This window comes from Oreochromis aureus, linkage group 4, assembly GCF_013358895.1.
Source record: "Oreochromis aureus strain Israel breed Guangdong linkage group 4, ZZ_aureus, whole genome shotgun sequence".
In the NCBI taxonomy this organism is placed as follows: domain Eukaryota; kingdom Metazoa; phylum Chordata; class Actinopteri; order Cichliformes; family Cichlidae; genus Oreochromis; species Oreochromis aureus.
The window spans coordinates 5,729,755-5,755,533 of NC_052945.1; the positions used below are offsets into that span (position 1 = coordinate 5,729,755).

General features: G+C 40.8%; 3 protein-coding genes across 3 annotated transcripts; 1 reads left to right on the forward strand and 2 right to left on the reverse strand.

Annotated features, from left to right (window-relative positions):
- The first annotated feature begins 231 nt into the window (after window positions 1-231).
- ifi35 (interferon-induced protein 35) lies at window positions 232-5,973 on the forward strand. The gene is made up of 10 exons (XM_031751045.2): window positions 232-289; window positions 626-652; window positions 785-859; window positions 2,124-2,282; window positions 2,737-2,853; window positions 2,939-3,083; window positions 4,435-4,544; window positions 4,628-4,808; window positions 4,953-5,059; window positions 5,169-5,973. The coding sequence occupies exons 2-10, from the start codon at window positions 638-640 to the stop codon at window positions 5,379-5,381; spliced, it is 1,122 nt and encodes a 373-aa protein (XP_031606905.1). The 5' UTR covers window positions 232-289; window positions 626-637; the 3' UTR covers window positions 5,382-5,973.
- A 1,332-nt stretch (window positions 5,974-7,305) lies between these two features.
- On the reverse strand, window positions 7,306-20,094 carry bcat2 (branched chain amino-acid transaminase 2, mitochondrial). The gene is made up of 11 exons (XM_031751014.2): window positions 19,963-20,094; window positions 17,746-17,817; window positions 17,079-17,279; window positions 16,656-16,766; window positions 14,250-14,369; window positions 13,957-14,120; window positions 10,655-10,797; window positions 10,458-10,543; window positions 9,927-10,067; window positions 9,596-9,670; window positions 7,306-8,623 (listed from the first exon to the last, which is right to left on the reverse strand). The coding sequence occupies exons 1-11, from the start codon at window positions 19,978-19,980 to the stop codon at window positions 8,582-8,584; spliced, it is 1,173 nt and encodes a 390-aa protein (XP_031606874.2). The 5' UTR covers window positions 19,981-20,094; the 3' UTR covers window positions 7,306-8,581.
- Window positions 20,095-20,234: 140 nt separating this feature from the next.
- Window positions 20,235-25,193, reverse strand: hsd17b14 (hydroxysteroid (17-beta) dehydrogenase 14). The gene is made up of 9 exons (XM_031751025.2): window positions 24,803-25,193; window positions 24,670-24,708; window positions 24,446-24,543; window positions 24,227-24,293; window positions 24,031-24,122; window positions 23,523-23,627; window positions 23,376-23,443; window positions 22,685-22,781; window positions 20,235-20,775 (listed from the first exon to the last, which is right to left on the reverse strand). Exons 1-9 carry the CDS (start codon window positions 24,882-24,884, stop codon window positions 20,620-20,622), a joined length of 804 nt encoding a protein of 267 aa, XP_031606885.1. The 5' UTR covers window positions 24,885-25,193; the 3' UTR covers window positions 20,235-20,619.
- Between the last annotated feature and the right edge of the window lie 586 nt (window positions 25,194-25,779).

A 25,779-nucleotide genomic window follows, 5' to 3' on the forward strand; every position in this document is an offset into this window, starting at 1 on the left:
TAAGCAAAAAACACGCTCTCTCGGCATGAAAATATATATACATATATATAAGGAAAGAAATGAATCTGAATCATTTTTTTCCTCTCATAAAGTGTTTCGTAGCTGTTGTGATATAAGATTCCGTATTTCCCACGGGAAGTGAATGCAGCATTTTGTTTGTTTTGAAAGCAGCTCCCCCTGCTGGTGGGAAGCGGCATTAATTATACGTAAAGGCGCAGAGGATCCTCCTGCGGGGAAAGAGAAACTGAAAGAATGAGTGTGAGTTCAGAGCTTTGATCGTCGGAAGGAGGTAGGTTCACTGCGGCTGCTCTTTTAAAATAAGAAATAAACCTTGATACAAACACGAAAATTCATATCTAATGTGAGTGTAATGTGGGAGTTTTCATCTGAAGTTTGATTTAGGAGATTTATTTCCAGGTTCAGAGTAATTAAACTTACTGAGATGTAATCTGTGTGTGGTTTAAAGCAGGCCTGCAGTACATTTTGTTGTTGTGAAGTTTACCTTAGCTGTGTTTTAGCTGTTAGACTCTCAGTCTGTGTCGATCCTCTGTTAAAAACCTCATTTAACTGTTCGCGGTGAGGGACGGTGTGTCACATCTGTAATATTTTGTTAACTTTTTTCCAGGTTACTTTCACTATGTCGTCAGACGAGGTGAGAGCTCGTTTTGCTTCTTCCTGTTGTTGTTGTTGTCTTTATTATCGGTTTTAAACTACACGCGTAATGCTGCTCTCGCGGAAAAAAATATCTATTTAACACATTCCGTGTCTCCATGTTGTGTTTCAGGACTTCTCTCTGGTTCCGGACCCACAATCCGAGGACACCTTGGAGGGGATTAAGGCTTCAATCCAAAATTACAAGGTGCAGCTTCATTACACTTTTAGACAGTTTACCTCCAGTTACACGCAGGGCTCCAAAACTATTCATATGTCTCTGAATTCAACCCAGTCCTAGAATCAGATCCAAGTATGCTGAGGGTGCTTCGGTTACTGTGGTCCTTTTTTGTGGAACAAGCTACCTGCTGACCTGAGATCAGTTACATCTCTGTGTATATTCAAAAAACAGACTCAAAACCTTTTTTATTTTGAGACAGGCATTCTAAACGTACACAAGTTTCATGTTTTTATCTTCTGCTTTAAGCATGTGGACTTACTAAAACTGCCATTTCTAGTAGGGAGGAAGCTCTCTGTCAGGTCCAGTACTCGATTTGTGATTTCTACCTCCACTAAGGAGGTTATGTGATTAGCTCTGTTTAGTGTGGAGCACTACTACCCAAGAGGTCGCATGAACATTTTACCACAGGGGTGGTGTCGCCAAACGTAGAAGTGGTTAAAGTTCTGGAGTCAATCCAGATCTGCATCCTGGACATTTTGGGAATATTATTTACTGTTACGAGATAGATCAGGAGTGCACATTTTGCATCATATAATCACAAATGTATATCAAACTTCTCAAAAAACTGCAAGGTAATCGAGTTAGCATTCTGAATCCAAGTTCTCATACATCCACGCTTTTATCACGAAATCATACAATTTAATTAAACCTTCATGGCTTAATGGGTCAAAAATGGAAGAGTATAATAATGTAGACATATTGTAAAGGACACTTTAATGCATGCTGCACTACAGTGTAGTAATGTCCCTGATGAGATGAAAACCGAAAACTGAATGTGCAGGTGTGTGAGGTTCACTGCATGTCTCTGTGGGGCTCTGGAGATTTGTCCAGGTCCTGCCTTTCACCCAAGTTCAGCTTTTAAATCAGAAACACTTCCACTAAAGGTGTGTGTGTGTGTTGTTCTGTAAACAATGCAGATTGAGCTGCTGTCTATCTTAGCTGGACGCTCACACACAGATTCAGTTTTGGTTAAATAAAGGCTGAAATACATATATACAGCATAAGCATGCTTTATTTATTAGAGCAAAAGAACAGAACTCAGAAGAGATTATGTGTTATTAAAATAACTGTTCAGTGTTTTAACATAAATTAAACTCCCGGAAGAGTTGTTCTGTTGTTCTGCACAAAATACAACCACAAAAGATCGTGTTTAAAGAGATGTTACATGTCATGCTGATTAGACATCAATAATAACAACAGCCTGGACTCAGCTCTACCTCTGTGTCCACAGAAAAAGTATGACCAGCTGATGGAGGAGACAAAGGAGCTGACTAAAACTATAGAAGACCGGCGAGATCTGAAGCAGCAGTTCAAACAGCGCACTGACAAACTGACCCAGGATCTGGAGGATGACAAACGCTCCTACAGAGACCAGCTAGCCAATGAAAAGGTAAAGCATGTGTGACATAAACATGCTTATTTCTCAGTGTTTTTCCGCCACCATTTAAAGCACTGCGAATAAATATTGAGTCAAGCTAAAGGAATTTTTCCACAGCACTTCCCCTCAAGGGAAAAATGCTGGTAAGATGGCAGATGTTCAATAACAGGAAGGAAACAAGGAGTCAAGACGACAGATGATAGTTATTCCATGAATTTTAAGGTAGCACCTTGGAAAACAGGGTGGGAGTTAAATATGAAATGGAAAATTTTAAGTGAAAACAACTCATAAAAATATATATTAACAATAAAAGAAGCAACACAGTGGCATTAAACAACAATTAACAAAATAGTAAATTGTATTGTTAATATTAAATTAATGTAATTTTTTTTTTTATTTTAAAAAGCACTAAAAAGCAGCACGTTAGAATCCCACAAAACTTCAAATGCTTTTTGATTTCTTCTAGTTGAAACTGGATCTGCTAAAGCAGGAGGAGCTCAAACTGATGGCGGAGATCAAGGAAACTAATGCCGCTATTAAGGCGGAAGAGGCCAATAAGAAGCACCTGATGCAACAGGCAGACGTACGTTAACCTGACGGGACACACCTCCCTCTGCAGCCCGACACGCCGTGACCTCACCCCGTTAACCTGTACCTGCTGATTTCAGGTGTTCACCTCTGTACCAGAGAGGGACATGGTCTTCAAGGGAGCGACTGGAAATGCAAACAACAAGCAAGAGTTTGAGATGAAGCCACATATTGTTTACCCAATGGATGGCGGGACGGCGCTGATTACCTTCGAGGAGGAAGTCGGTGAGTTTGTGAGTTTTTGCCAGCACTGGCGTGGTTTAGATATAGCTGCGTTTGTTAAAGGAACCAGGTGATTATATCTTATTTTTAACAGAAAGATTAAAAAGTGTGCATAAAGTATTAAAATGCTAATTTCCATATTTTTATTCGTGCACTGTACCAGAGGAGCTTTGCGTGACTTGCTGTTCAAAAGAATCTTTATTTTTCTTACTTTGGGGCTTGGTGCAGGACCTCTAAATTAAACAAGCTGCTTTAGCTCCTCCCCCTTTAAACCACCTATAGAAGGTTTAAACAGCAGGTAGATGGATCGCACTCACAGGTGGAGCTGCATACCTGAGATATTAGGAATATCTGCTCATTCTGGGATCAAACAGAACCAAGAAGAGAAAAAACGATTGCTCAGAGCAGTCTGAAGCCTGACTTGTTCATACGCTGACCTCATTATTTGTTAAATATAGTCATAAATTATTGTAGTAGTATAGTATAGTAGTAATAAAAAGGACCATATTTTATGTTATTAGTCATATGACTAAGAATTTTAGGTCAAACATAGGAAATAAAAACAAAGTTTTTGGCCTAAAACATTCAAAGTATAATGCTGTTCTTTGGATCTTAACTAGCACAGTGAAACAATATAACATATCTGACGAGGTTTTAGCTTAACGATAGCAATCAGAATATTCATAATATGTAGTTGGAAGACTGTGAATTTATCTTTCTGCAAAAAAAGGGAATTTCTTATTTAAAACAAAGTCAGGTCAAATAAATTCTGATTTCACAAAATAAAAACAAGTAAATAATAAATAGATGAATGGATAAAGGGAAGAAGATGGATAGATGACTAATAAATAAATGCTGCTTTAATAGACATACGTTTTCGTGCCTCATTCAACAGAAAAATTCAAAAAGGATGTTGATACATGTATGTATCTTCAGCTGCAGGGCCAAACTGAGCCACTAGGGGGCCTAATGTCACTTTGCAAATCCAGCTTTCAAACAGCTACTTGGCTGCAAGCAGGAAGATGCTTCTTGCATCTTATTTGGCTTTAAACTGGAGATGTGGAAAGCACTACCTTCAGAAGCGCATCACATTAGACGGATTATTAGTTCTTTATTATTATTTTATTAGGACTCCAAAATGAAAGAAATAATCTGCAAGATGAATCTTCAGGCTCTCATCATTTTAGCTGCATGTATTTGGAGCAGATTCCAAACTTCTGACAGCTGCGGGAACAGAAAATAATGTCTTTTTGCTATTTGGCTATGTTTTTTGTTTTGTTTTGGGGTTTTTTTGTTTTTTTGTTTTGTTTTGTTTTTTATTTAAAATCCCGGATCTCTCGGTTTCATTTTCCAGTGGCAAGGAAGATTCTGGAACTGAAGAAGCATCAGGTGAATCTGGGAGAAGAGTGCAGCATCACCGTGGAGGCCAGGCCGGTTCATCTGATGTTGCCCAAGCTGGTGGAGGTAAAACGAACAACCACAGCGAATCAAAGACAGCGTCGGCCTAGGTTTAGCTGATCTGCTCACGTGTCCCGTTGTTCCCGCAGATCGACTCTGAGGTTTGTTCTCAGCGTATTTTAATCTCCAACCTGCCCAGAATGGACACCGAAATTCTGCTGGACAAGCTGCAGATCCATTTCTCCAAATCTAAAAATGGAGGCGGTGAGGTGGAGGACTGTGAATACCTGTCTGACTCTGAGACGGTGGTCCTCACGTTTGTGGAGAACAGTGAGCATCGAATATTTTACCCTCATGTCACAGGACACAGTTAATCCAGAGTAGAGGATTGTTTAAATGAAACTTTTCATCACAGAGACTCACAGGATTGTTGTTTTTGACCACCAGCTGATGGACTGTTTTTTTTTGTATTAGTTGCCAAACGTGTGGTACAAAATGAGTTCCATGACTTGACTGTCCAAAAGAAGAAGCACACAGTGAGAGTGACGCCTTTCCTCAACGGGAAAATTTCAAACCTGAAGGTAAGAGCATTTATCAGATTATCTGTATCTGCTCTTACTGAAATTCTAATAAAATATATTTTAATAAATTTGAGTGCTTTGTGTGTGTGTGTGGTGGATCGTCCATTAGACCAAGATGACGCAGTGTCCTCGGACAGTAATGCTGACAGGAATACCCGACATCATGGAGCGGGAAACTCTGCAGGACCTGCTAGAAATCCACTTCCAGAAAAACACCAACGGCGGGGGAGAAATCGAAGCTTTCCTCTACAACCCGCTGGGTCAGCACACCTCTGCCGTGTTTGGAGGCGCCACACCAGACTCTGAGGATGAGGAAGAGTAGATCCACCGCTGCTGCTTTGAAAAAGGTTCAGAGTTAATATCATCTACCAGAAATGAAGACCGGAACTTGTTTTTGTCCCTTGCTTGAGAGAAGTCGGCATGCATTTATAAAAGTTATTATTCAAAGGGGATTTTTGGCATCGGAAAAAGTGTGTGGTAATTTTTCTATGATTGCAGTCTAGTGATATTAAATCTGAGATTAAAGTGAAAGTGTATCTATAAAGTATTTAACCTGGGTAAATACTGTGGTTTTATAGTCATGATTGATTATTTTGCACTGATGTAAACTGCTGATGAAACCATTTCCAGTCTTAGTGCAGACAAATGTAAATTACCTAATGTAAAATATTAAACTGTATGAAATGAAGTTAGTTCCTGCTAAAATGGAAAAAAAAAAAGTTTAGTAGTTGTGCCATATCTCATTTTTTTCTTTTCATGAAAAAGGTGGCGGTGTCCATCTTTAGTTACTGGAGAAGTGTCTGGATTTCTGTATGCAAAGCAACTGAATTATTTTTAACAAGATGACCTTGTCGGATGTCATGGGGCTCCATTTTATTGTATTCATAAAAGAATAAAAGTTAATTCTGAGAAAAGTCTCTTTGGACATTTGGTGCTTTTGACACGCTTGTATCTGAAAATGGACAGATAACCCTGACCAATTAAATCATTCAAGGATAAAAATGCAACTTATAAAGCCAATTATACACTGTGTCTTTAGGCACTTTGTTACTAGCAGCCTGTCACATAAACAGTAATTCGTTCCCATTTTTTCAGATCAACCACAAAAGATGCCAAAGATAACTCTGACAAGCACAAAATTGTATTTTTGCACCAACAAGGATTTCCCAGAGTTTTTAGCTGAAAACATGGTGTGCATGCAGTCTGTCCTTAAAATTACAAACTAAAAAAGTGGAGGACAAAAGACGAGGGGAAAAAAAACGCTGACAGCAGATGCCATGTCTTTAAGGGGAAAAGACAATCCAGCAAAGACTTGGCAGAAGACCTGAAAGATCTGGACCTTCAGCCGGTCCGTCTACTGTTCACTGAAGCCTCGACACAAACGGTCTTGTAGATGAGCAGCTATGAAGAGGCTATTTTTAAGGAAAGTGGGCGAAAAGTCAGAGATATGCCAAATTACACAAGAACTGGAGTGAAAATCCGTGGCAACAGATCTGATGGAGTGAAGAATCCAAATCTTAAATATTTGGTTTAATCTTTGTCAGTATTTACAGAGGAGGCACAATAGACGTACGACAGCGAGCGTCTAGAGCCATCTGTAGAACACAATGGAGCCTCTGTCATGGTTTCAGCCTGTGGTCTTGGAGATTTTGTCAAAATTGATGGAATTACAAACACAGAAAAGTATGTTTTGATCCATCTGGAAAGCATCAGGGTTTGACCTCCTCAGAGTCTGGACCTCAACAGTATTGAAGAAGTGTGGGATCATCTTGACAGGATGGAACAACTTGCAGAGGTTTGAATGTCCTTCCACAAGCCTGAAGAACTAATTCTGAAGACTACTTAAAGAAATCACAAGAAAGCTTACCTGTGGCAGTTCAGGATGTGTTAAGGAATAAAGACGGTCACAGCAAATATTGTTCCAACTCTGTTTTTGTCTTACAGAATGCAAAAGTTTTCCACAATACCATAACAGACACTCACCAGCCACTTTATCAGGTACACATTCAACTGCTTGTTGAAGGCTGCTGATGGTGCTGTAAGTGTGAGGGATTGTATCTCTGTTTGATACCCACAGCCTGAGTATTGCTGCTCACCACAGCCTACCCATCTTCTAATGGCTCCTTCAGCCACACCACAAAGCTTAAATCATAAATTAATCACCAAAACACTGATTAAATGATTATTATTATTAATATCATCTAGAAGAACTAAATTTAAATACAGATGATTAAAAAAAACAAAAGGACCCACTGAACTCAACCTGGCTTTATTGTAAAAACAAAAACAGCCAAATAAAACTAACAGCACATTTAAAAAAACTAAACAGATATTGCTTTACATATCCAGCTACATCCCCTAAAGACAAAATCAGCAGCTTTAAATGGACAGATGAAGAAGCTGACAGACTGAGATCAGGCACTTGGACAGAGGAGACTTACAACGTGTACAAATAAAGCAGAGAAAGTCACAGCTAAACACATGATGACACAGTCAAGTACTCTGGAAGACAGTCGGCCGAATTTCACATCACAACGAGGAGGAAAAAATAATAATTTAAAACCTAAAATAACAACACAGTCTATTTGCTACTGTACAGTATTTTTCAGGAGTGCAGCGTCTAACAGTCCCTCTCGTCTGCAGCGTGTCAGCCTTCAGCCGTCCTTCTGTTTGTGCGTGCTGCTGCTTGCTCACATCTTTTTTTTGTGCTGTCAAAGTCTTTACAAATAAAACCAACAAACATTAAAACCCACTAATGATTATTTTCTAAAAAGCCGAGTCACACACAGACGTTACAACTAAGCTCAGTGCAAACTCTGGTGTCCAAGCGACATGGCCCCATGAAAAATTACAGATCAGTTCGCCAAGTACACGACAATAAGAAATAACACATCCTTACAAGGTTGGCTATTCCAGTTTGGGCTACTCACATGTAACAGTTAAAGGTTTTAGGTTAAATAGCACGAGCTAATATCAACTTTGCTGTTGTGACATACACCTTAATGCATTTGTTGATGAGTAACAGTAACTATCTAAGTCTTAAACACCAAATACAAACCTGTAGCTTGTGACTACGACACCTGAAACATGTCAAACTTTGTGCCTGTTTGTTAATGCAGGGCTGATTAAAATGAAAGTACGAGCATCTGAGTGAAGTTTAGCCTGTATTAATGCTGTGAAGATAAATCACGTTAATATTTAAAATCTCTTTTTTTTTCCCTGCAACAATTAAAATTTTCTTCAGGTTTGATATTGGCAAACGTCGCCGTTAGTATTGCTGCCAAAGCGGGCCGTAACATTCAAACCACCAACTGGTTTTCTGAGACAGTAACATCCGTGAAAAGCGTCCAAAAAGACAGGAAGAGAGAGGCGTCTGTGTCCCCGAGTGACGAAGCAGGATTGCATTCATTGGATGAAAGGAGTGCGGTGGGGGCGGGGGGAAGGGATGGGTCGCTGCTGGTCGTTCCAAACTGAAATTAGGGGATTTAATGTTGATACAACCGGCATGTGCAAAGTGGCTGTTTAAACAACCAGTGGAGCCCATTCACTTGGTGTGCGTCCGTACTGCAGGAAACACAAGGAAGCAAAAGAAGAGAGGGAAACAAATAAATACAGAGGAAGGAAATGTGGGCGTGAAATAAAATACATTAAAAAAATGAATTCACATATAGAAAGTCACAGTATATGCTAGGCCTGCAACAAGTGCTGTTATTCCAATAGCAGACTGTCATAAAACAAGTCATAAAGAAATAGTTTTAAGATTTTAATATCAAGTTTTACTGATTATTGATCTGAGAACAAAGAATATCTCTGAACTTTCGGACTGATCGATATCAAGGTCGGATGTGTTAAAGAAAAACAAAACATGCATAAGTATGTTTTGTGTCTTTTCCCTCACATAAACTAAATGGGCACAGCTCTGAGGCCTAAAGAGTGTAGCCAGTGCAGAAGAGCTTTAAGCCAGAGTTCTTTTTAATGGCCAGCAGGGGGCGACTTCTCTGGCTGCAAAAAGTTGATGTTTATGGGAATTTGATGGTCCTTGCTCGGTGATCTCAGGGACTTCATAGGCTCGGGTTCTAGGTAAATATTTAATAGAACCTGAAGTCTTTTGTAAACACTGGTCCTTCTACGACTAAAAGGAGAGTTATCTATAATATGCTCACTGCTCAAATGCCACAGTGGCTACGTCCATCTTCTATTCTGTCTGTGGGTGAGAGAGTGTGCAGAGACAATAGCTTCTTGTGACCAAGCATGCACCAGTTTGGAGTTTTGGTTCTGTTTACATACACTAAATTTAATCTGATGCATCTGTGCGCATGTCTTGATGAAAGAGAACCGTGTGCAGAACAAGTCTAATGAAAATACTACACATTTCTGCCTTCGTGTGGATACACTTTATGAATCTGGACCCTGTATTTGTCAGTTCCCTCTTGCTGCCACTTGGAAGCAGCAGCATGCAAGTTCCCTTGATCACTTTAAAGATGCTCTAAGTGCCTAATATTTAGATTTGGGATATAAATGCGGTGACGCTCTTACCTGAATATCAGTAAGCTCTTTGTAGAACCTTTTGGCCAGATCTGGACCGTTCTGCATGGTGGGGATCTGGTACGTCTGAGAGAAAACAGAAGGAAATATTGACGTTATTGGCGATTTCCATGGATTCTTCACACCGTCAAACATGTTCTGAAAATGAATATTTAAAAATGAACACTTTACACATGATTATTTCTCCACAAATGTTGCCTGATGACTCAGCAAAGCAGAAAAATTAAATATTCATGTTTGATAATGGGTCACAGGAAACCCAGCAACGTCACCATTACTCATGAAAAATAAGCAGCATCAGAACCAGGAGATGAACTCCCACCTTTCCTTTGTAGAGGAGGCTGCCGACGGGGCAGACGACGCAGGCCGTCCCTGCACCGAACACCTCCAGGACTTGCCCGGCATCCAGAGCTCCGAGCAGCTCCTTCATGCTCATAGTGCGCTCTGTGACTTTAAACTCTCCCTGACAGAAACACACAAAGAAAGAATTTTTTTTAATTTTTTTTATTGCTGCACAAAGTTACAAGTTGGAAATCCCAATCGTAATCTTTCAGCTGGAATGCCTCATTAAATTCCCCCCTGGTAACCCGGAGAAGCCCCACCAGCCAAAATAATGTGCGCAAGACAATTTCTGAAACTAGCAAACGCCCGTCTGCAAAAAACAACACCACTAAACATCATGCTGGGAAATGCTAGCAAGCACTGGGATGCTACAAAATAACTAAGACTCAAACTAAAAATGAGACTCCTTTTGTTCCATTTCTGCTCATCCTGCGTCTGTGCTAAACTTTCAGTGTGGGTGGGGCTCAGGCAGCAGACTTGTTGACCTAACAGCGTGTGTTTGGTCTCTTACCCAGGATCTTCCCAGGTCCAGCAGTGACTGTCTGGTCACTCCTGGGAGAATAATGCCATCCAGCGGCGGGGTCGCCAGCTCTTTCTCTGCATTCACAGAGGAAAAAATTCACAAGAGCAGTTTTAAACTGTGTGAACAATAAAAAGATGACTGGGGAAAAAACAACAACATACAAATATGACCTAAAAGAATCTGACCTCCTTTCTCATTGGTCCAGTAGATAAAGAGGTTCATGGTGCCGACCTCGGTGATCTCCTCATCTTGTCCATACAGCCAGAGGACCTGCTGACAGCCTCGCTTCACTGCCTCGTTCTGCACCGCTATTGTGGGGCCGTAGTTACTGGAGAGAAGTTAAGTAAGACAGACAGCCTGATTTATTACATATGAACAGAGCGGCTTGAACTGAAAAACATAATATGAGACACATTTCTTGTTTGCATTTGTTTTGGTGTAATGCATGTTTTGCACACCAGGTGGCAGTCAGTGGTAGTGGGGCCATACAGCTATGAATGGGGCTATTCTGAGGATGACTCGTGCAGGTGTGTTGCATGGCAGGAGGTAAGAAGCAAGCAACAACATGCAAATAAATGAAAACCGCTGATGTCGACAAGACGGGTCAGACATAAGTGCCAACATGTAGCAGCGCGGATTTACAAATAAACCTCCACAGAGACTGAAATGAACAGAAGAGTATTAGCACATTTTCTCTCCTTGTTTTTCATTTAAATAACTTATTTAGTCATCAATTAAAAGCCTTCCCACTCGCCAAAATCACAACCTGCAACCAAAGTAAAGTCACACAATCCAACAATATCCTGCTGGAAACACATGTGTAATGTGTAATACAGTATAACCATTATTTGCTGTCCGCACAGAGTGACCTTGATCAATCAGAAAAGATATTTATTAGCATTAAAACAGATTTAAAAAAAAAAAAAAAAAAAAAAAAAATCAGATAAAGCAATACCAGCAATGTGCTGTATGAATATTCATCATATCATCTGTGTAATGTCTTTTCTGACATAAAAGCAAAACAACAAAGCAAATCAGAGGATCGACTCCCGAATCAGGAAAGCTAAACAACCGAGTTTTATTCTTGTTCAGCTCCTATTTTAAGACTCCAAGAGGCTGAAAACCACCATCGCCTGTTGGGTCTGAAGCTTTTCTAAGACCCGTGTGGGAATGATTCAAACGGCTGGTAAAGCTCATATTTACTTCTTAATTTCGAGAATTTCGAGGAAGACACAGTGACATGTCAGGTTTCCAGTCCAAAGAATGATGACAGAGCAACCGCTGTTGTGCACTGGCACCAGACCAGCACCCAAAGAAAAGGTGTTTGTGCTGACGAGGAAGCATCCTGTTAATGTCACGACTGTTAGAAGGAACATCGTGAGAACCACAGAACCGCAATTATTTCTGGATTGACAACAATAAACAATGAACAATGGTGTTAAGAATACAGCCTCGAGTTGTGCTCGGCTGCCAGCTCTTTCTGAGCGTCACTAAGTTCAAGCTGCATTAGCTTCGAGTGAAGGATACAGAGACCCTGACGTACAGACCTTCTGATATTCTGCTTTAATGTTAGGAATGCTGAAATGCAGACCAGCACGACTGACGCAGCAGAGTTGTGTTTCTGTGCTTTGAAATATGTCTCCATCAGTCCAACACAGTGGTGTGCAGTGCAGCGAGGAGTCCCTCAGACATCTACACTGGAGAAACTAAACAGCCGCTCCATAAACGCATGGCACAACGTAGAAGAGCCACCTCGACGGGACTAGACCCAGCTGTACATATGCATCTAAAGGTCAAAGGTCACTCTTTCGAGGATGCAAACATTCACATTTTTGGACCAAGAACACAGATGGTTTGAAAGAAGAGTGAAAGAAGCCATCTATGCCCACTGGGAACGACCTTCTTCGAAGAGAGGGGGAGGGCTTAGGGCATCAACTGTCTCACAATGGTTTCACCTGAAACCTCTGCTGATAATGACCCACAGCTTTTTTCACACCTCATGTGGTGACGCAAACAATCAATAGTAGGTCAACAACCCTTTTAAGGGAAAACTCCCTCTAGGGCTTAAATACCTGAATTCTTCACCTTTTGTCTTAGAACTGAGGAAACTTCTCGAATGAGAGGTGAAACGCCTTCAAGCAGCAGTGCAGACACGTTGTGATGAAAGCATGAATGAGACATTCACAAATTTTCAAAGATAAAATGGATCTAATTCTGGATAAAAGCCTCAAATGATAAAACTAAATAGCTTTAATAAAGGATTTTATCTGCTTGTCTAGTATAAAAATCACAGTCCAGTTCCAATTACACTGCTCGACTGATGTGCTCTGGCCTTAGTGATCATATCTAAAACGTCAGCATCAATCAGGCTCTACTTCCTGTACCAGTAAATGCACAATAACATTTAAATGATCAGCTAAACAAGACTTCAAAGCTCTTAATCTACACAGACTAGAAACCTCCAGCTAGGCTGAAAATTCCCTTCACACCATGCATGAACTGAGCCCTGGGATCTGAAAGGAAACCTGGATCTGGATTAGTTTCTGATATTTTCTTCAGAGCACTGAGATGATATTTCACAGTGTTTCTTATTTCAGTTTGATATGAATATGTGAAGATATAAGTCAAATTTTGCCAGATCTTGCACTAAAAAGTAACCAATAAAATAAACTCCTTACCAGAGGTAACAAACAACGTAAGCCCACTGAATTACTCTCAGCTCCACCAGAGTCATGTGACTACTGCTGCTAAATCAGGCCCAACAGCTGAAGTGTTTACTCCACTTTGATGGAGGAGAGCAGATTTGTTGGCTTAGCGAATCGAGTGGGTGTTCAGCGGTGTTACATAATCACGCCGGAGCCGAGCAGGTGCTGATGTAGGACAGCAGAGTCATGTGGAAGCAGGGCCGTGAACACAGGCTGCATGGAATCAGGGGAGATTATAGGAACGCCGATTTGCCTCCTCAGTCTCGTGATTATTTTTGACCTAACAACAGATGTTTTCAAAAGCACGGGTGATGGTCCAGACCATTAATATACCAGCTGAAGCCATTGTACGGTTAATGCTGAATATTTTAAGGCTGATTTTAATGCAAATACACCACCTAAAATATCACACAAGCTCTTTCCTTTTTGACACTCAGGCTGCCTTTTTCTCATCTCCACCAGGAACGTGAATAATCTGCACAGCTGGGCTCCATCCAGATCCACTGCTGAATGAAAACACAGCTGTGGTGTGGAGCACTGCAGAAACTCCACCTGACCGTCACAGTGCTGTGAAGCTGGTAAACTACCTCAGATTTTTTTTAATACTTCTTTCTGCTTGTTTGGGTTCCATATCGTCAGTAAATTAGTTTCAACTTTGTTAACCGGTTTCTCTCAGTAGTCCTTCAAACTCAATTGTGTTGAATTGTTCTTTTTATGCACAAAATCGACTCATAACCACAGCAAGACAGACACCAAATGCACACTTAAGGGTAAAAACGTACCCTCCCATCTTGTAGGCCCCAACACCTCCTTTCCAAGCTCTCACAAACGCAGGGTCTGCCAGCAGGGACACTGGGTTGAAGGACCCCGTTGAAAAGTACGGCCCGACTGGGCTGATGATGACGAAGATCATAGCTTTTCCTGGACGAGACACGCCAAGAGACGGCTGGATGTGAGGTAAGGAAATATAAGAGGAGACTGTTAATGAGGAGAAGGACATTCCAAGCACATCCTGATTTAATTAACCTGGCTGAAGTGGAACCTGCACAGGCCTTTTAGTGAAACTGAAGCTCACCTCGGTTCCAATGTAAGTGGGTCTGATATAGAGGCTGGCATCCTGGGAGTAGGGGACCCACTCCTGGTCGATCTCCACCAGCTTCTTGATGCACTCCAGCAGTTCCCCTTTATCAAACAGCTGCACAGGGAAAAGACATTGAACAGTAAGCTTTCACCATTAATCTGGCTAATATAATATCATCCAAATGACTCTGGCTGTGGTGGAGAGGAGGTCGCTTACAAACTCTTATCCATCAACTCCCACGCTCTCTGCACTACTTACTTTCTCCAGCAGACGGATTCGTCTTGGCAGCCACGAGGACAGATACTGATCGCTGTCATTACCTCACACACTACAAGGCATCTTATCTGTATAGTAGAGAATTACCTGTTCTCTCATGTCATCATTCAGTTTATTTTCACCCTGCACTCTATCACACTGAGCCTCTTTAATACTGACATTTGCTGGTGCTGGAATGACCAAATTTAAATGTAGATCAGATTAATGTAATTAACCTTTATCATACTCTATTCAACATTTTACAACGCATGTGACTGCATTTTATTTAGTTTTTTTATTTACTGAGCTTCTTTCTTCTTTTGCATAATTTTTTACCCAAATTTTATTATATTTTATTCCTGTATTCTACTTTACTATAAGCTGTACTTAATTTTTTGGCTGCAGTAACAAGAATAGCCTACCTATCTTTACAGAAATATACATGGGGGTGAAAAGATTTTACCTTAAAACACAAAAATAAAATGAGTGTCTCAAATTAACAGTGTAATCTCTAGGTTAATTCATTCATGACGTGTCAGTGATGGATTCTAGAGGGCATAAACATTCATTGTAAAAGAATAAAGCATAAATAAGAAAACAGCCGAGCCCACATGTTCAGTATCTAGGATCCTCCCTGTTTATCTTTACTTCTAACAGCAGCCAGGCTCTCCTTGAGGCCTTTTTTGGAGGCAGAACAGAAAGACAAACAGAAGTCTTGTTTTACAGAAGGCTTTAGATAGCGTGACATTTTCAAGACTCTTCCAAATACATATATAATGCATACTCACAGTATCTAAGTTATACTCAAAGTTTGCTTCCCCTGTGAAACAGTTTCACAATAAGTTTTCTTGACATTTAAGGTCATCTTATTTAGGTGTTTTTATTTTTTGGTGTGGCGCAGGATAATAGTTTGATTGAGGTTTTAACTCTGGTACCAGGACATCAGGAGGGTGTGTAAAAAGCCTGTTTGTGAAATTGTAACTTATTCCTGTGTGGTAGTGAAAAGCTTTAGTTCGTTTCCAGCGTAGGCGCAAATCCCCTTTGGCGTTGCGTCAGGCGGGTTAAAACCCTGCCAAATCAAACATGCACATCTCCCCAGTGTAGTGAGTGTAAGGCAAGAGAGCAGCCAAACGTAGTTTTCTCTAAACTCTGTTACATGTAATTCATGACCCAAAGCTCAAGTTTGAGCTTTTTAGTATCAACAGCAGATTTAGACCAACAGCAGAACAGAGATAAAGCAACACAGGGTGAGGTTAAAGCTCATAAAGGCAATGAGACCCAAGTCCAGTTTGAATCATATGGACTTTTTCCACTCCAAAGAATGAATGACCAGTATTCTTCCTGCATAGAGGAATTTTTGGCACCTCTCCAATGAGGTTTAATCCAACCCCTCCCACAAATCTGGTTGCGGTGTTGTAATATATATTTTACCAGTTTCATTTCCTTGAGTATAACTGACATTTTGGGAATGAAGAGAAAATGCTCATCAATGCACGCCAGTGTTGGTTGTGCCAGGTTTGACGGGTTTTAAGAGTTGAGCAACAACACAGCTAAGACTTTAAAACTCAGGGAAGTGACCACAACGCATGATCCAACCTGATCTTTTATCTTCTATCTTGGGCACAAATGTGGCCTTGCTTTCAGCAAACATGATACTTGACTTGCTGCCAGATGAAGGATTAAAAAAAAAGTCTGAATCAACTTTTCTGCCAGACCACTCTGTGTGTTTTTGCCAGAGCCGTCCGTGCGCTCGGCGGCCTCACTGCGCTCACTGGCTTCAAAGAATGAGCTGCACTTTGTCATGCTGTGCCACAGTCCCTCTGAATAAGGCCTCAGTGTTTCATGATGGTCTAAAATCGCTTTTCTGAGGCATTTCCACTCTGATTAAAATGATAAACTGTGTGAAGGACAAACAAAATACTGATATCAATATATATTGCAAAGAGCAACCTCAAGGGATAAAAAATAGAACCACCAAGAAAACAACCACAGACACCTTAAATACCCACATTTGCAGCAAAGGTTAGCATGTTTATAACCTATTGATCTGGAAAGAGTATCCTGAAAATCAATGGATGGTATCCATCTTTTATATACAGTCTATGATATATTAGGGTCAATGTTGCTGATGGTGTGCAAACTCACAGGAAGGCTGCTCCTATCTGCACTGCGATGCATCCTCTCCATGTTCAGCATGGGTCTGAATAGACGGATGTGGTTATCGACGCCACGGTATGCCTTCATGCCTTCAAACAGCTGGAGAAGGTAGAAACAAATAACTTTTGTTAGTTACTTTATATGTAGGTATAGATGAATGTGGCAGTGTTTCCCCTTTATTGAATGGCTATGGCGACTTTAAGCCCAAATCTGGCACTGATATTCATCAAATTATCAGGTAAGAGGACAATACCTAACCATTTCATTGGCCAATATGTGTCAGTCATTGGCTGTTATTATAAGTTCCTGGTCTACTGGCTCACTTATGTGTTACACTACAGCAGAAGGTGCTCCACCCAGTGAAAATATCATGTATGTTTGTGTACTGCACGTTGGCAGAGCGCTCTTTACCTCTACGGAGTAGTGCAGGGCAGAGCTAGCTGGATGCAGCGACAGATTCTGGAAAGGTTTGATCTGAGGAGATTCCCAGCCGCCCTTCTCCGACCAGTTGATGGTCAACATGTGGTCGGAGAATTGTTTGCCGAAGAGCAGCGTGGAGGGGTCGGGCTTCGGCTTGCATTTTGTGTTGCGTTCGATGGTGAGATCTGCTGCCTGAGATGGAGACGACAGGCGAGCCGGAGACGGGTGGAGAAAAAAAGAAGGAAGGAGACGGACAAGAGCAGAGCAGGCGACGAAAACAGTGATTGTTTTTTTAAATTGCTGTTAGCAATAGCATGCTCAAAAGGACAATTGATGGTGTGTTAAACAGAGTCAGGCAAGGCTTAACGGATCATTTGGACACAATTAATCAGGTTAAATTAAACTGAATTAAATAATTACAACAGGCACAGAGTGAGGGAACACAGAAAAGGAAAGAAACTGTAAATAAAAAGCAACTGGACCAAGCTAAAGAGACAAATCCCTCTAATGAAAGTTACTTCCTTCTTTCTGTTACCATCTCATGTTCTCCATACCAAACCAGCCATTCACAGGCTCGCCAGACTGTAATTCAAGCTTTGAGCTAATGACACAGGTCTCACCTGGTGAAAAAAGAAAACGCTAACGTTTTCATCATTACCTTAAAGGAGCTGGCGAACCGCAGAGAGCCAAAGGAAAAGGGGAAAGTCTGAAGAAGTCGTCCATGTAGTGCCTGCAAGGAAAGCATGGTGAAACTCTTTGCGAGATGATGTGGCAGCTTTTTTTTAAATACCCGTCAAAAAGTGTCAAAATGTTAATAGATAACAGTTTAAGCTCGGATTTCTAGGTGACAATCATTAATCCACGTTTGGGAACACACAGGAAGACAATGTGCAATACTGTTTTTTTTCTGAGGGGTGTGTGTGTGACTCAGCACCAATCATATTGTCTGCACATTCCAGGAGGAGACAGTCCTAAGAGTTTCACTGCAAATAGAATCAGACATATGTGTAGGGTGCTCTCTGTAGAATGACCATATTATGTGGGCGACAAAGGCCTTCAAAATAAGAAGACAGCAACAGCCAACCAAACAAGCTTATTTCATAAAAACATATCAATAGATTAGGTACATAAATTATTAGTGCCACTCCTTAACTGGCTTTGTAGGTCTTGGCATTCGTTTTTCAGTTCAGGCAAGATAACATGAGAAAACTAAAGGTAATTCAACCCTGGGGTAAGGCAGGATGGGATATTATACTTTTACTTATTTAACCTCTATTAAGATCAACTGTCCTGGCAGTTTAATACTTATTAAAGCGTTTACGCTGGAAGCAATCCTCTAATTAATCTCTTGAAATTTCACATTTTAGTTTACCTTTCTTAATATGGTGCTGGGTTTCCCATATTTTACCTGATTTTAATTTTGCCAACTAAACACCACAGTGTCTTTTATATGTAGTCATCACACAAATGCCCCTCTGTGGTATGAAGCAGCAATTTGGAGCCCTGAGTAACTGAACCACTGGGAGTACATCTACAGCTTCCATGGACTAAATGGAAATAATTAGCCTGAAAACTTCAGGGGGGAAAAGAAAACAAAAATTACAATTTGACTGCTAAAACATGACTAGGAAAAAGTTCAACCAGTTAGTAAATTATTACATCTAAATTAAAAAAAGTGTGTTAAAATAAATGATTAAATATTCAGCTAAATATTGGGTAAATAATTTATATAAACAACTAGATTTATTCTAACAATAAAAACAATGTTAAACAGTAGATTAAAAATTAAAGGAGCTGAAATACTGAGAAATTTGGAAAAATAGTTAAATATTTAAAAAAGCAGAATGGATACAGGGCTAAAACATCCAGGTTGTGCTTCCAAATGGTTGTAACTTTACCAAACTAACAAATGAGTACTGGCCTGTTAACTGTATGCATACAATTGAAACAACATTGAAAGAAGTTTAAAATCAAATTCCAATATCTGGTAGACGACAGCTCCCGTTGATGAAGGGCCACAGGACAGCTCACCTGACAGGCCAGTTCGGGCATGTTTGAAGGTCAAAGCACTAAACCACTGACATTACAGACAGACAATATAATTATCACCTCGTGTCCATAATTTTTGCACGATGGAGCCCAGGGAAGCATTTTGGTGGAAAAATGATGCAAGATTTTGTCTTTATATTTTTTTCCCCGAGTTGATTTTTGCCACATGGCTACGCAAATCTGATGAATGAAGTATATCCCTATTTCCCAAAGCAACATTTAGTTTCTTGCATTCAAGGCTGGCATTTAATACAGCAGGAAAGTAACTTATTCTATTCATTCTAAATGTAAAACACAAGAGTAATAACGTGGCAGCAATGCACACAGACACTTTGCATTTTCTATAAATGTGCATCAGCTAAAAGCCCTCTAATATTTAACTCGACGCACAAGACAGGCTGACCAAAAACATGACGTCACGCACGAAAACCTCAAAGTTCCTAAGATGAATAACGTCCTTAACAAAAACATCCCAAAAAACATACAATTTTTTCATCTCCAAGTGAGCCGAATTTGTTAAACAATTTGTTAAGATTAACAACTGAATCTTCTTAGTGTTTTTGGCGTGTTTTTATTTTAACCATAAGCAGAAGACATAAAATCTACACATTTCTGCATTAAGTTTGGTCTTTTCCATGGTGTACAATTTTGCCACGCTCCGCGCTCGCGCCGAATTCTCCAGTAGCGCTGTACCAGCATGTCTTACAGGCCTTTTATCTTCTTTAAAGGATTACCGGCCACCTTATCGCTCATTCAGGTTAATCATTTACCCGTAACATCACATCAACCTGGTAATAAACAGCAGAGAGACACTCAATGGACTCACCGTCAGGAGGGCTGCCATCTCCACTACGCCAGCGATGATAAACAACTTTGTTAGTCCGTGTGGAAACAGACGCTCAAAGTCAGCTTGAGTTCCGCTTTGAAATACAAGACCTTGCTCTTCTGGACACGAGCAGCGTGTGCAGACTTTGAAATATTCAGGATCTTCTTTTCAATTTTTCTACCAGTTTAATAACTCAGAAAAATTACACGTCTCAGAATAACGACACAACGACGTTAGTGTATTAAAAAACAAATCAATGTAATAAGTAGCTCTGCAGTTGTAGTGACCGGTTTTATTAGTCAGCAGTCTCATTCAGGAAGTCCTTGGAAGCACGAGGGAAGGAAAAAAAACAAAAACCAAACCTCTGATTGGGGTAGCCGAAAGCAGGTTATTATAGGTCAGAGAAGTTAGTGCTGATTGGCTAATCATAGGGGAGTGGTGCAGGTCCAGTTACAAAGTTAGGATACCAATATTCTAAGCTTTAAATTTTCAACTTCAAGCACCAAACTAGTTGAATTCAATTAATTTAATTTCTTTCCTTATATCCAAAATTATTTAGTATTCATTTTAGTCATGTACCCAGCACACTTGCACATATCTCCTTTAAAGAAATAAAATAAATGTGTAACATTGGCTGCTCCACAGCCACAAGGACACTCAGGATTGTGAGGACTGGATTTGACTCTTGAAGCCGTAGTTCAGTTCGGCTCCTCCACTGAGCAGCAGGTCAATCCCGGTGCAGAAAGTGGCCTCGGCAGCGAGATATAAAGCAGCCAGTCCACACTCAGCCTCAGTCCCCATTCGACCCATGAGCTGTTGGAGAAGAAAGTGCGTCACTTTCATTCCAAGACTGCATATTTCTGGGTGCACTGGGTGAATTCCTTTTGTTTGTGTGCTTTTACAGGCCTGCAGCTGTTCCAACTGTTGCTGCCTAGCTCACAAGTATTTGCCAAGAAGGAGAAGCTTTTCAAAAAACTCCTGTACGACTTCCCATGCAAACCCCCCCCCCCCCCAAAAACAACTGGAGATTTAATAATTTCAGCTTTCTCAACTCATGAACAAGGAAAACTACAAACTTCCTAATGCGACAGAGGCTTAACAGAGGGTCTCCTATGCTCCATTATTTAGATAGCAGGCGTAATAAAAGTGTAAAAATGACAGATCCTGATCCTCCTCCTGGTCTGTAATAATTTACTTGAACATGTAAACAACAACAACACTTAAAGCACTGAAACAAATTTGTCTTTCACTCTTTATCTATAAATGCAGAACTAAAAGGAGGTGGCTGTCTAGTTTCTCCTCTTGTATTGCGTCAGCTTCAAACAGCTTTTCTTGCCTGAATCAAAGGAAACCTCTAATTTGCATGGAAAAAATGCAGCCTGTTACACAAACTCGTTCAGCTGCGATCCAAGACTGAAGGTGTCGGTGCTGACTGCCTAACAGAGAGATTCCAGTATGTGGCAGTTTAGTTTTGCTTTTTCCAGTATATCCAGTATTCCTCTTATGGGCATGTCCAAACCATCTCAGCCTTACCTCTCTAACTTTGAGTTGTCCCTCTGATGTATTCATTTCTAATTATGTCCATCCTGGTAACTCCCAGTGAAAAATATTAGCAACTTCCACTCTCTGTCCTGTTGCACTTTCGGCTTTCAAGCTCAATCTCTCTGCCTAGCGCACCGATAAAAGTCTCCTTCCTTAGTGTCCTGCCTCACATACAACTCACTAAAAGCCTTCCTCCTTTGCCACCTGTCTTTGCTGTACGCCTAGCCTTCAAGTACTCCTATCAACTGTCTTCATCTTCTTGACTATCCCACTTTTTCTTTGCCAAACTCTTTGAACACTTTCCAATACTTTCTCATTCCTCTCCCAAGTGTCCTTGTTTTCATTCCCTCGTCACTTCAGCTTTCCCCATCATCTGGTAACTCTTCCCTACCAGCCAGAGCTGTCGCTACTCTTTCCTTCTTCAACTTTCACCATTTGATCCTTGTCTCTATCTCATGCTGCTTAGCTACAATCTCCCATGACACCACCTTGCAGTCTCTTATCTCTGTCAAATTGCAAAGGTATAGGGCACCTATGTGCACCTTCCTTCACTCCTACATGTCACCCTATTTTTCCCCATCTTCTTCAAGTATGTGTTCACTGCAGCAATTTACATTTTTTAAAAGCACTATCTGTTCTTCTGCAGTCCTCTCTTTAACATCATACCTGAAGTCTGCTCCAATTACCACTGACTCCTCCCTGGGGACTAAATCTAGCACTTTATCTAGCTTCCTCCATCTCTTCTAACTGACATCCAACCTACACGGCGTTCACACTGACAACATTCAACATTACCTCTACAATTTCCAGCTTCAAACTCATTAACCTGTCTGACACTGGCTCTGAAAAATATCCGCCTCCTTCTCTCCTTCATATCAGCTAGCTCCTCACATGTAAGTCCCTATCTCTGACCGCCACACTCCTGCCTTTCCTTCTCTCAAGCCACCTCCTAACACACCTTCCCCCTCTCCCCTTCCATTGTTTTGAGCCAATAGTAGCACACTTTCCACCAGCAGCCTGCTGACCAACAACGCCAGAGGCATTCGCTGCCCTGATCCAATGTGATGATGGCACGGTTCATTTTTCATAACTTTTCATGAATGACTTTGCATAACTCAACTCCTCACTACTAACTAGCACCCATAATCTACATGGCTTCTGAACGCCTTCCTGAACGTACCTGAGCATTTTCCCCCATTTTAATGGTAGCGGCAGCGTCTGGTGTCTGTGCTGCTAGTTCCTCCCACAGAGGTGTTATCACGTTACCTGGTGAAATGCTGCAACAAAAGCCAGACACTCTGATCAGACAAAGAAATGCATAATTATTAAAATAAAGGAAATGAAATACTTGTAGAATCTCTACACATTAAGTTTTTATTTCACACCTGAATTCTTTTTATTTATCAGAATCACATTTTTTATTTCACTGTAGTTCTGTCTTTTACCTCCAGTTAATGCTTAATTATAGTTGTTTGTTATCTTAGTAATCAATTAATTTAATTTCTTTCCTTATATCCAAAATTATTTAGTATTCATTATAGCCTTGTAACCAGCACACTCGCACATATCTCCTTATATAAAGAAATAAATGTGTAACATCGGCTGCTCCACAGCCACAAGGAGACTCAGGATTGTGAGGACTGGATTTGACTCTTGAAGCCGTAGTTCAGTTCGGCAATCAATGATGCATTCATTAATTGCATCATTAATTGCATGATGCAATTAATGAATTGGGGGCGGGGGAGCCTGTGACTCAACACATTTTTATATCTTATTCTTGTGATTAAAGTGAAATCCAATTAATTAATCTGGAAATTAAAAATATATTTTCTCCCTAGAAAACTTTTTTTTCAGATGCCAGTTTGCCTCACCAGTTGACTCTCACATTGTAGCGGCTCTCATCCACTGCCATTGCCTTTGTCATGGAAATGATCGCCCCCTTGTGGAGAAAACATCACATTACAGTACTCTTCTATTGGGCAGGGGCTGAAATTTAGGAAATGAGGAAAGAAGCTCACCTTTGTGGCAACATACGGTGCAGCATCTTTCTGACCGATAGTTCCCACAAGACTGGAAATATTGATGATGTTTCCTTGGCGCTCTCGTAGGTACGGTAACACATACTGCAGAGAGAGCGAGACTTTCAGGTGGTGCAAAGATCCTCTATACATAATGTTTCGATTACTCCAAGAGCTCAAACAGAAATGAAAGGTGTGACGGGTTTATGGGTTATTAGTTAGTCAGACTGGCGTTGGCTAAAATCAATCAGTCAATGCAAGAACCTGGAAATCCTGGAATCCTGATATCAAAGGAGGTAGATTCCATGTTAGGGATATGATCGTGTACTTTTAAGACCACTGAAAACATTTTTTTCCTGTATTGTTTCCCCGCTTGTCTTTTCATAATAAAGTTATTTGTTATTTATTTCATTCATCAGTGTTTAAATGTATCACTTTAATCTTTATGTCCTGTCTTTGTTTCCACAGAAGACAGAATATACTTGCACGCAAAGCTGTGAAAATTTACTTTAGACGCCAAAAAGTAGCTGACGAGGTTCAGATTCAACAAGTCTCTGAACTCCTCCGCTGTGGTGTCATCGGTGGGTTTATGAGGAGGGTCTGAAGAGGAAGATTTCACACAAAGAAGGAAAGTAAGCAGGACGGCCATGACGTCATGTCTGCTTGGAGGTGAAAAACAGACAAAAAATGCATGTGTGACTCACGCCAGCCTGCGTTGTTGACCAGGCAGTCGATGTGACCAAACTGCTCCACTGTGACTGCAATCAGTCTCTGCACAGACAAGAGAAACCAACAAATGACAAACACACATCAGCAGTGACTGCCCGAGTCACTCTCTGAGCTCATGTGATCATCATGTGATCATCATGTGATCATGTGACTCTGTCCATTTCAGACCTTACACCCACAAAGCTGTACTTCACCTTTATGTCTTCTTCCTTGGAGATGTCACTTTTGACAAACTTGCACGAGCCTGGTCCGGTCTTGTTAAGCTCCGTCTCTAAAGCTTCACCTGCTGCACCTACGAGACACGTCTGATCATGCCGCAAAAACTTGCACTCCATTATTTTTCTTTTCATATATGCTGGCAAAAGTGAATTCGTGTAACTGTTTTAAAAAGCAGCAGAATAAAAACAGCCTTACTAACTTTCTCTTGCACAAAACGCCACTTTGGCTCCGTTTTCCACTATAAAAGAAAAAAAAAAAGTCGCAGAAATGTTCAGTGCGCCACTCCTCGCTGCATGCGCAAACTGCCAGCATAAATAAAGACATTTTCATACCAAACACTCTGACAATCCCTCTGCCAATCCCTTTGGATCCTCCCGTGACAACAGCCACTTTGTTGTGGTAGCGGAGGGACATTTTGTCTGCGATTACGATGATAAATGTGACGCAAAGCGGCGCTGCTGTCAAACAGCGGACTAATAACGGTTAGTTCTTACTTTCTCTGCTCGGAGTTATTACAGCAGGACTCCTCTGTGTCTTCGCCGCCAGCAGAAACGATCAGCCGCTGTCAGCATGTTTGTAAAGTTCAAAGTACCACAAAATCATGCGGTTTGCTTTGCTGCATTCAGGAGCATAGGGGATAGTAGGAAATCCATACATTCACAAGAAAACTAGCTCTAGAGAGGGTTCTTGAACTTTTATAATAATATCCTTTTTACTTCAACTGTGTCTGGACATCTGTGCTTGGGTGCCAATAACTTAGCCGCCCTAAGCTGATGTCAGCTTCCTTAGAAATCATCACTCTGGACACAGGGGCGGATCTAGAAGGGTGGCATGGGGTGGCAAGTGCCACCCTAAAATGATCCCTTGCCACCCCAAGTGCCACCCCAGTTTTGCATATGACAGTGTTGTTTATTAAAATAAGATAGCATTAACAGTTTGAGCGTAGTTACAGTCAACAGTGAATAAAACTGAATATATTGCATAGTGTTCCTTCCCTCTACCATTAACAAATGGTTCAGCCCATAGCAGGACCAGCTTTTTTCTTGTTATCAGTAGCAAGTGATGTTTATGATTGTGCCAGAGCACATTTTGAACAACACCATGGGAATTTCGGATTTTACACAGGTGGTTGGATGCTACACTGTGGAAATGGAAGGAAGGTGAGTGATATTAACCCTCACGCTGCACCTCCAAATCACATGACTATGTTAAGCTGACATAGCAACAAGCTGCAGCCACGCTGAGTCTCTATTTCAGCCCACATTGAAAGTTCGGACTTCAAAGTTTTTAAATTTTAATTACAGGCCAG

What these genes read in the sequence shown, in the direction of transcription:
- ifi35 (XM_031751045.2), top strand. An exon ending in CTTCAATCCAAAATTACAAG is followed by an intron (nt 860 to 2,123) that starts GTGCAGCTTCAT and finishes CTGTGTCCACAG; the next exon opens with AAAAAGTATGACCAGCTGAT. An exon ending in TACCTTCGAGGAGGAAGTCG is followed by an intron (nt 3,084 to 4,434) that starts GTGAGTTTGTGA and finishes TTCATTTTCCAG; the next exon opens with TGGCAAGGAAGATTCTGGAA.
- bcat2 (XM_031751014.2), bottom strand. An exon ending in CTGGACCAATGAGAAAGGAG is followed by an intron (nt 10,544 to 10,654) that starts GTCAGATTCTTT and finishes CTGTGAATGCAG; the next exon opens with AGAAAGAGCTGGCGACCCCG. An exon ending in TGGACCTGGGAAGATCCTGG is followed by an intron (nt 10,068 to 10,457) that starts GTAAGAGACCAA and finishes TGTTTCTGTCAG; the next exon opens with GGAGAGTTTAAAGTCACAGA.
- hsd17b14 (XM_031751025.2), bottom strand. Translation starts at nt 24,884, where the DNA reads ATGTCCCTCCGCTACCACAACAAAGTGGCTGTTGTCACGGGAGGATCC. An exon ending in CCAAGGAAGAAGACATAAAG is followed by an intron (nt 24,294 to 24,445) that starts GTGAAGTACAGC and finishes TTGTCTGTGCAG; the next exon opens with AGACTGATTGCAGTCACAGT. An exon ending in CACCGTATGTTGCCACAAAG is followed by an intron (nt 23,444 to 23,522) that starts GTGAGCTTCTTT and finishes TTTCTCCACAAG; the next exon opens with GGGGCGATCATTTCCATGAC.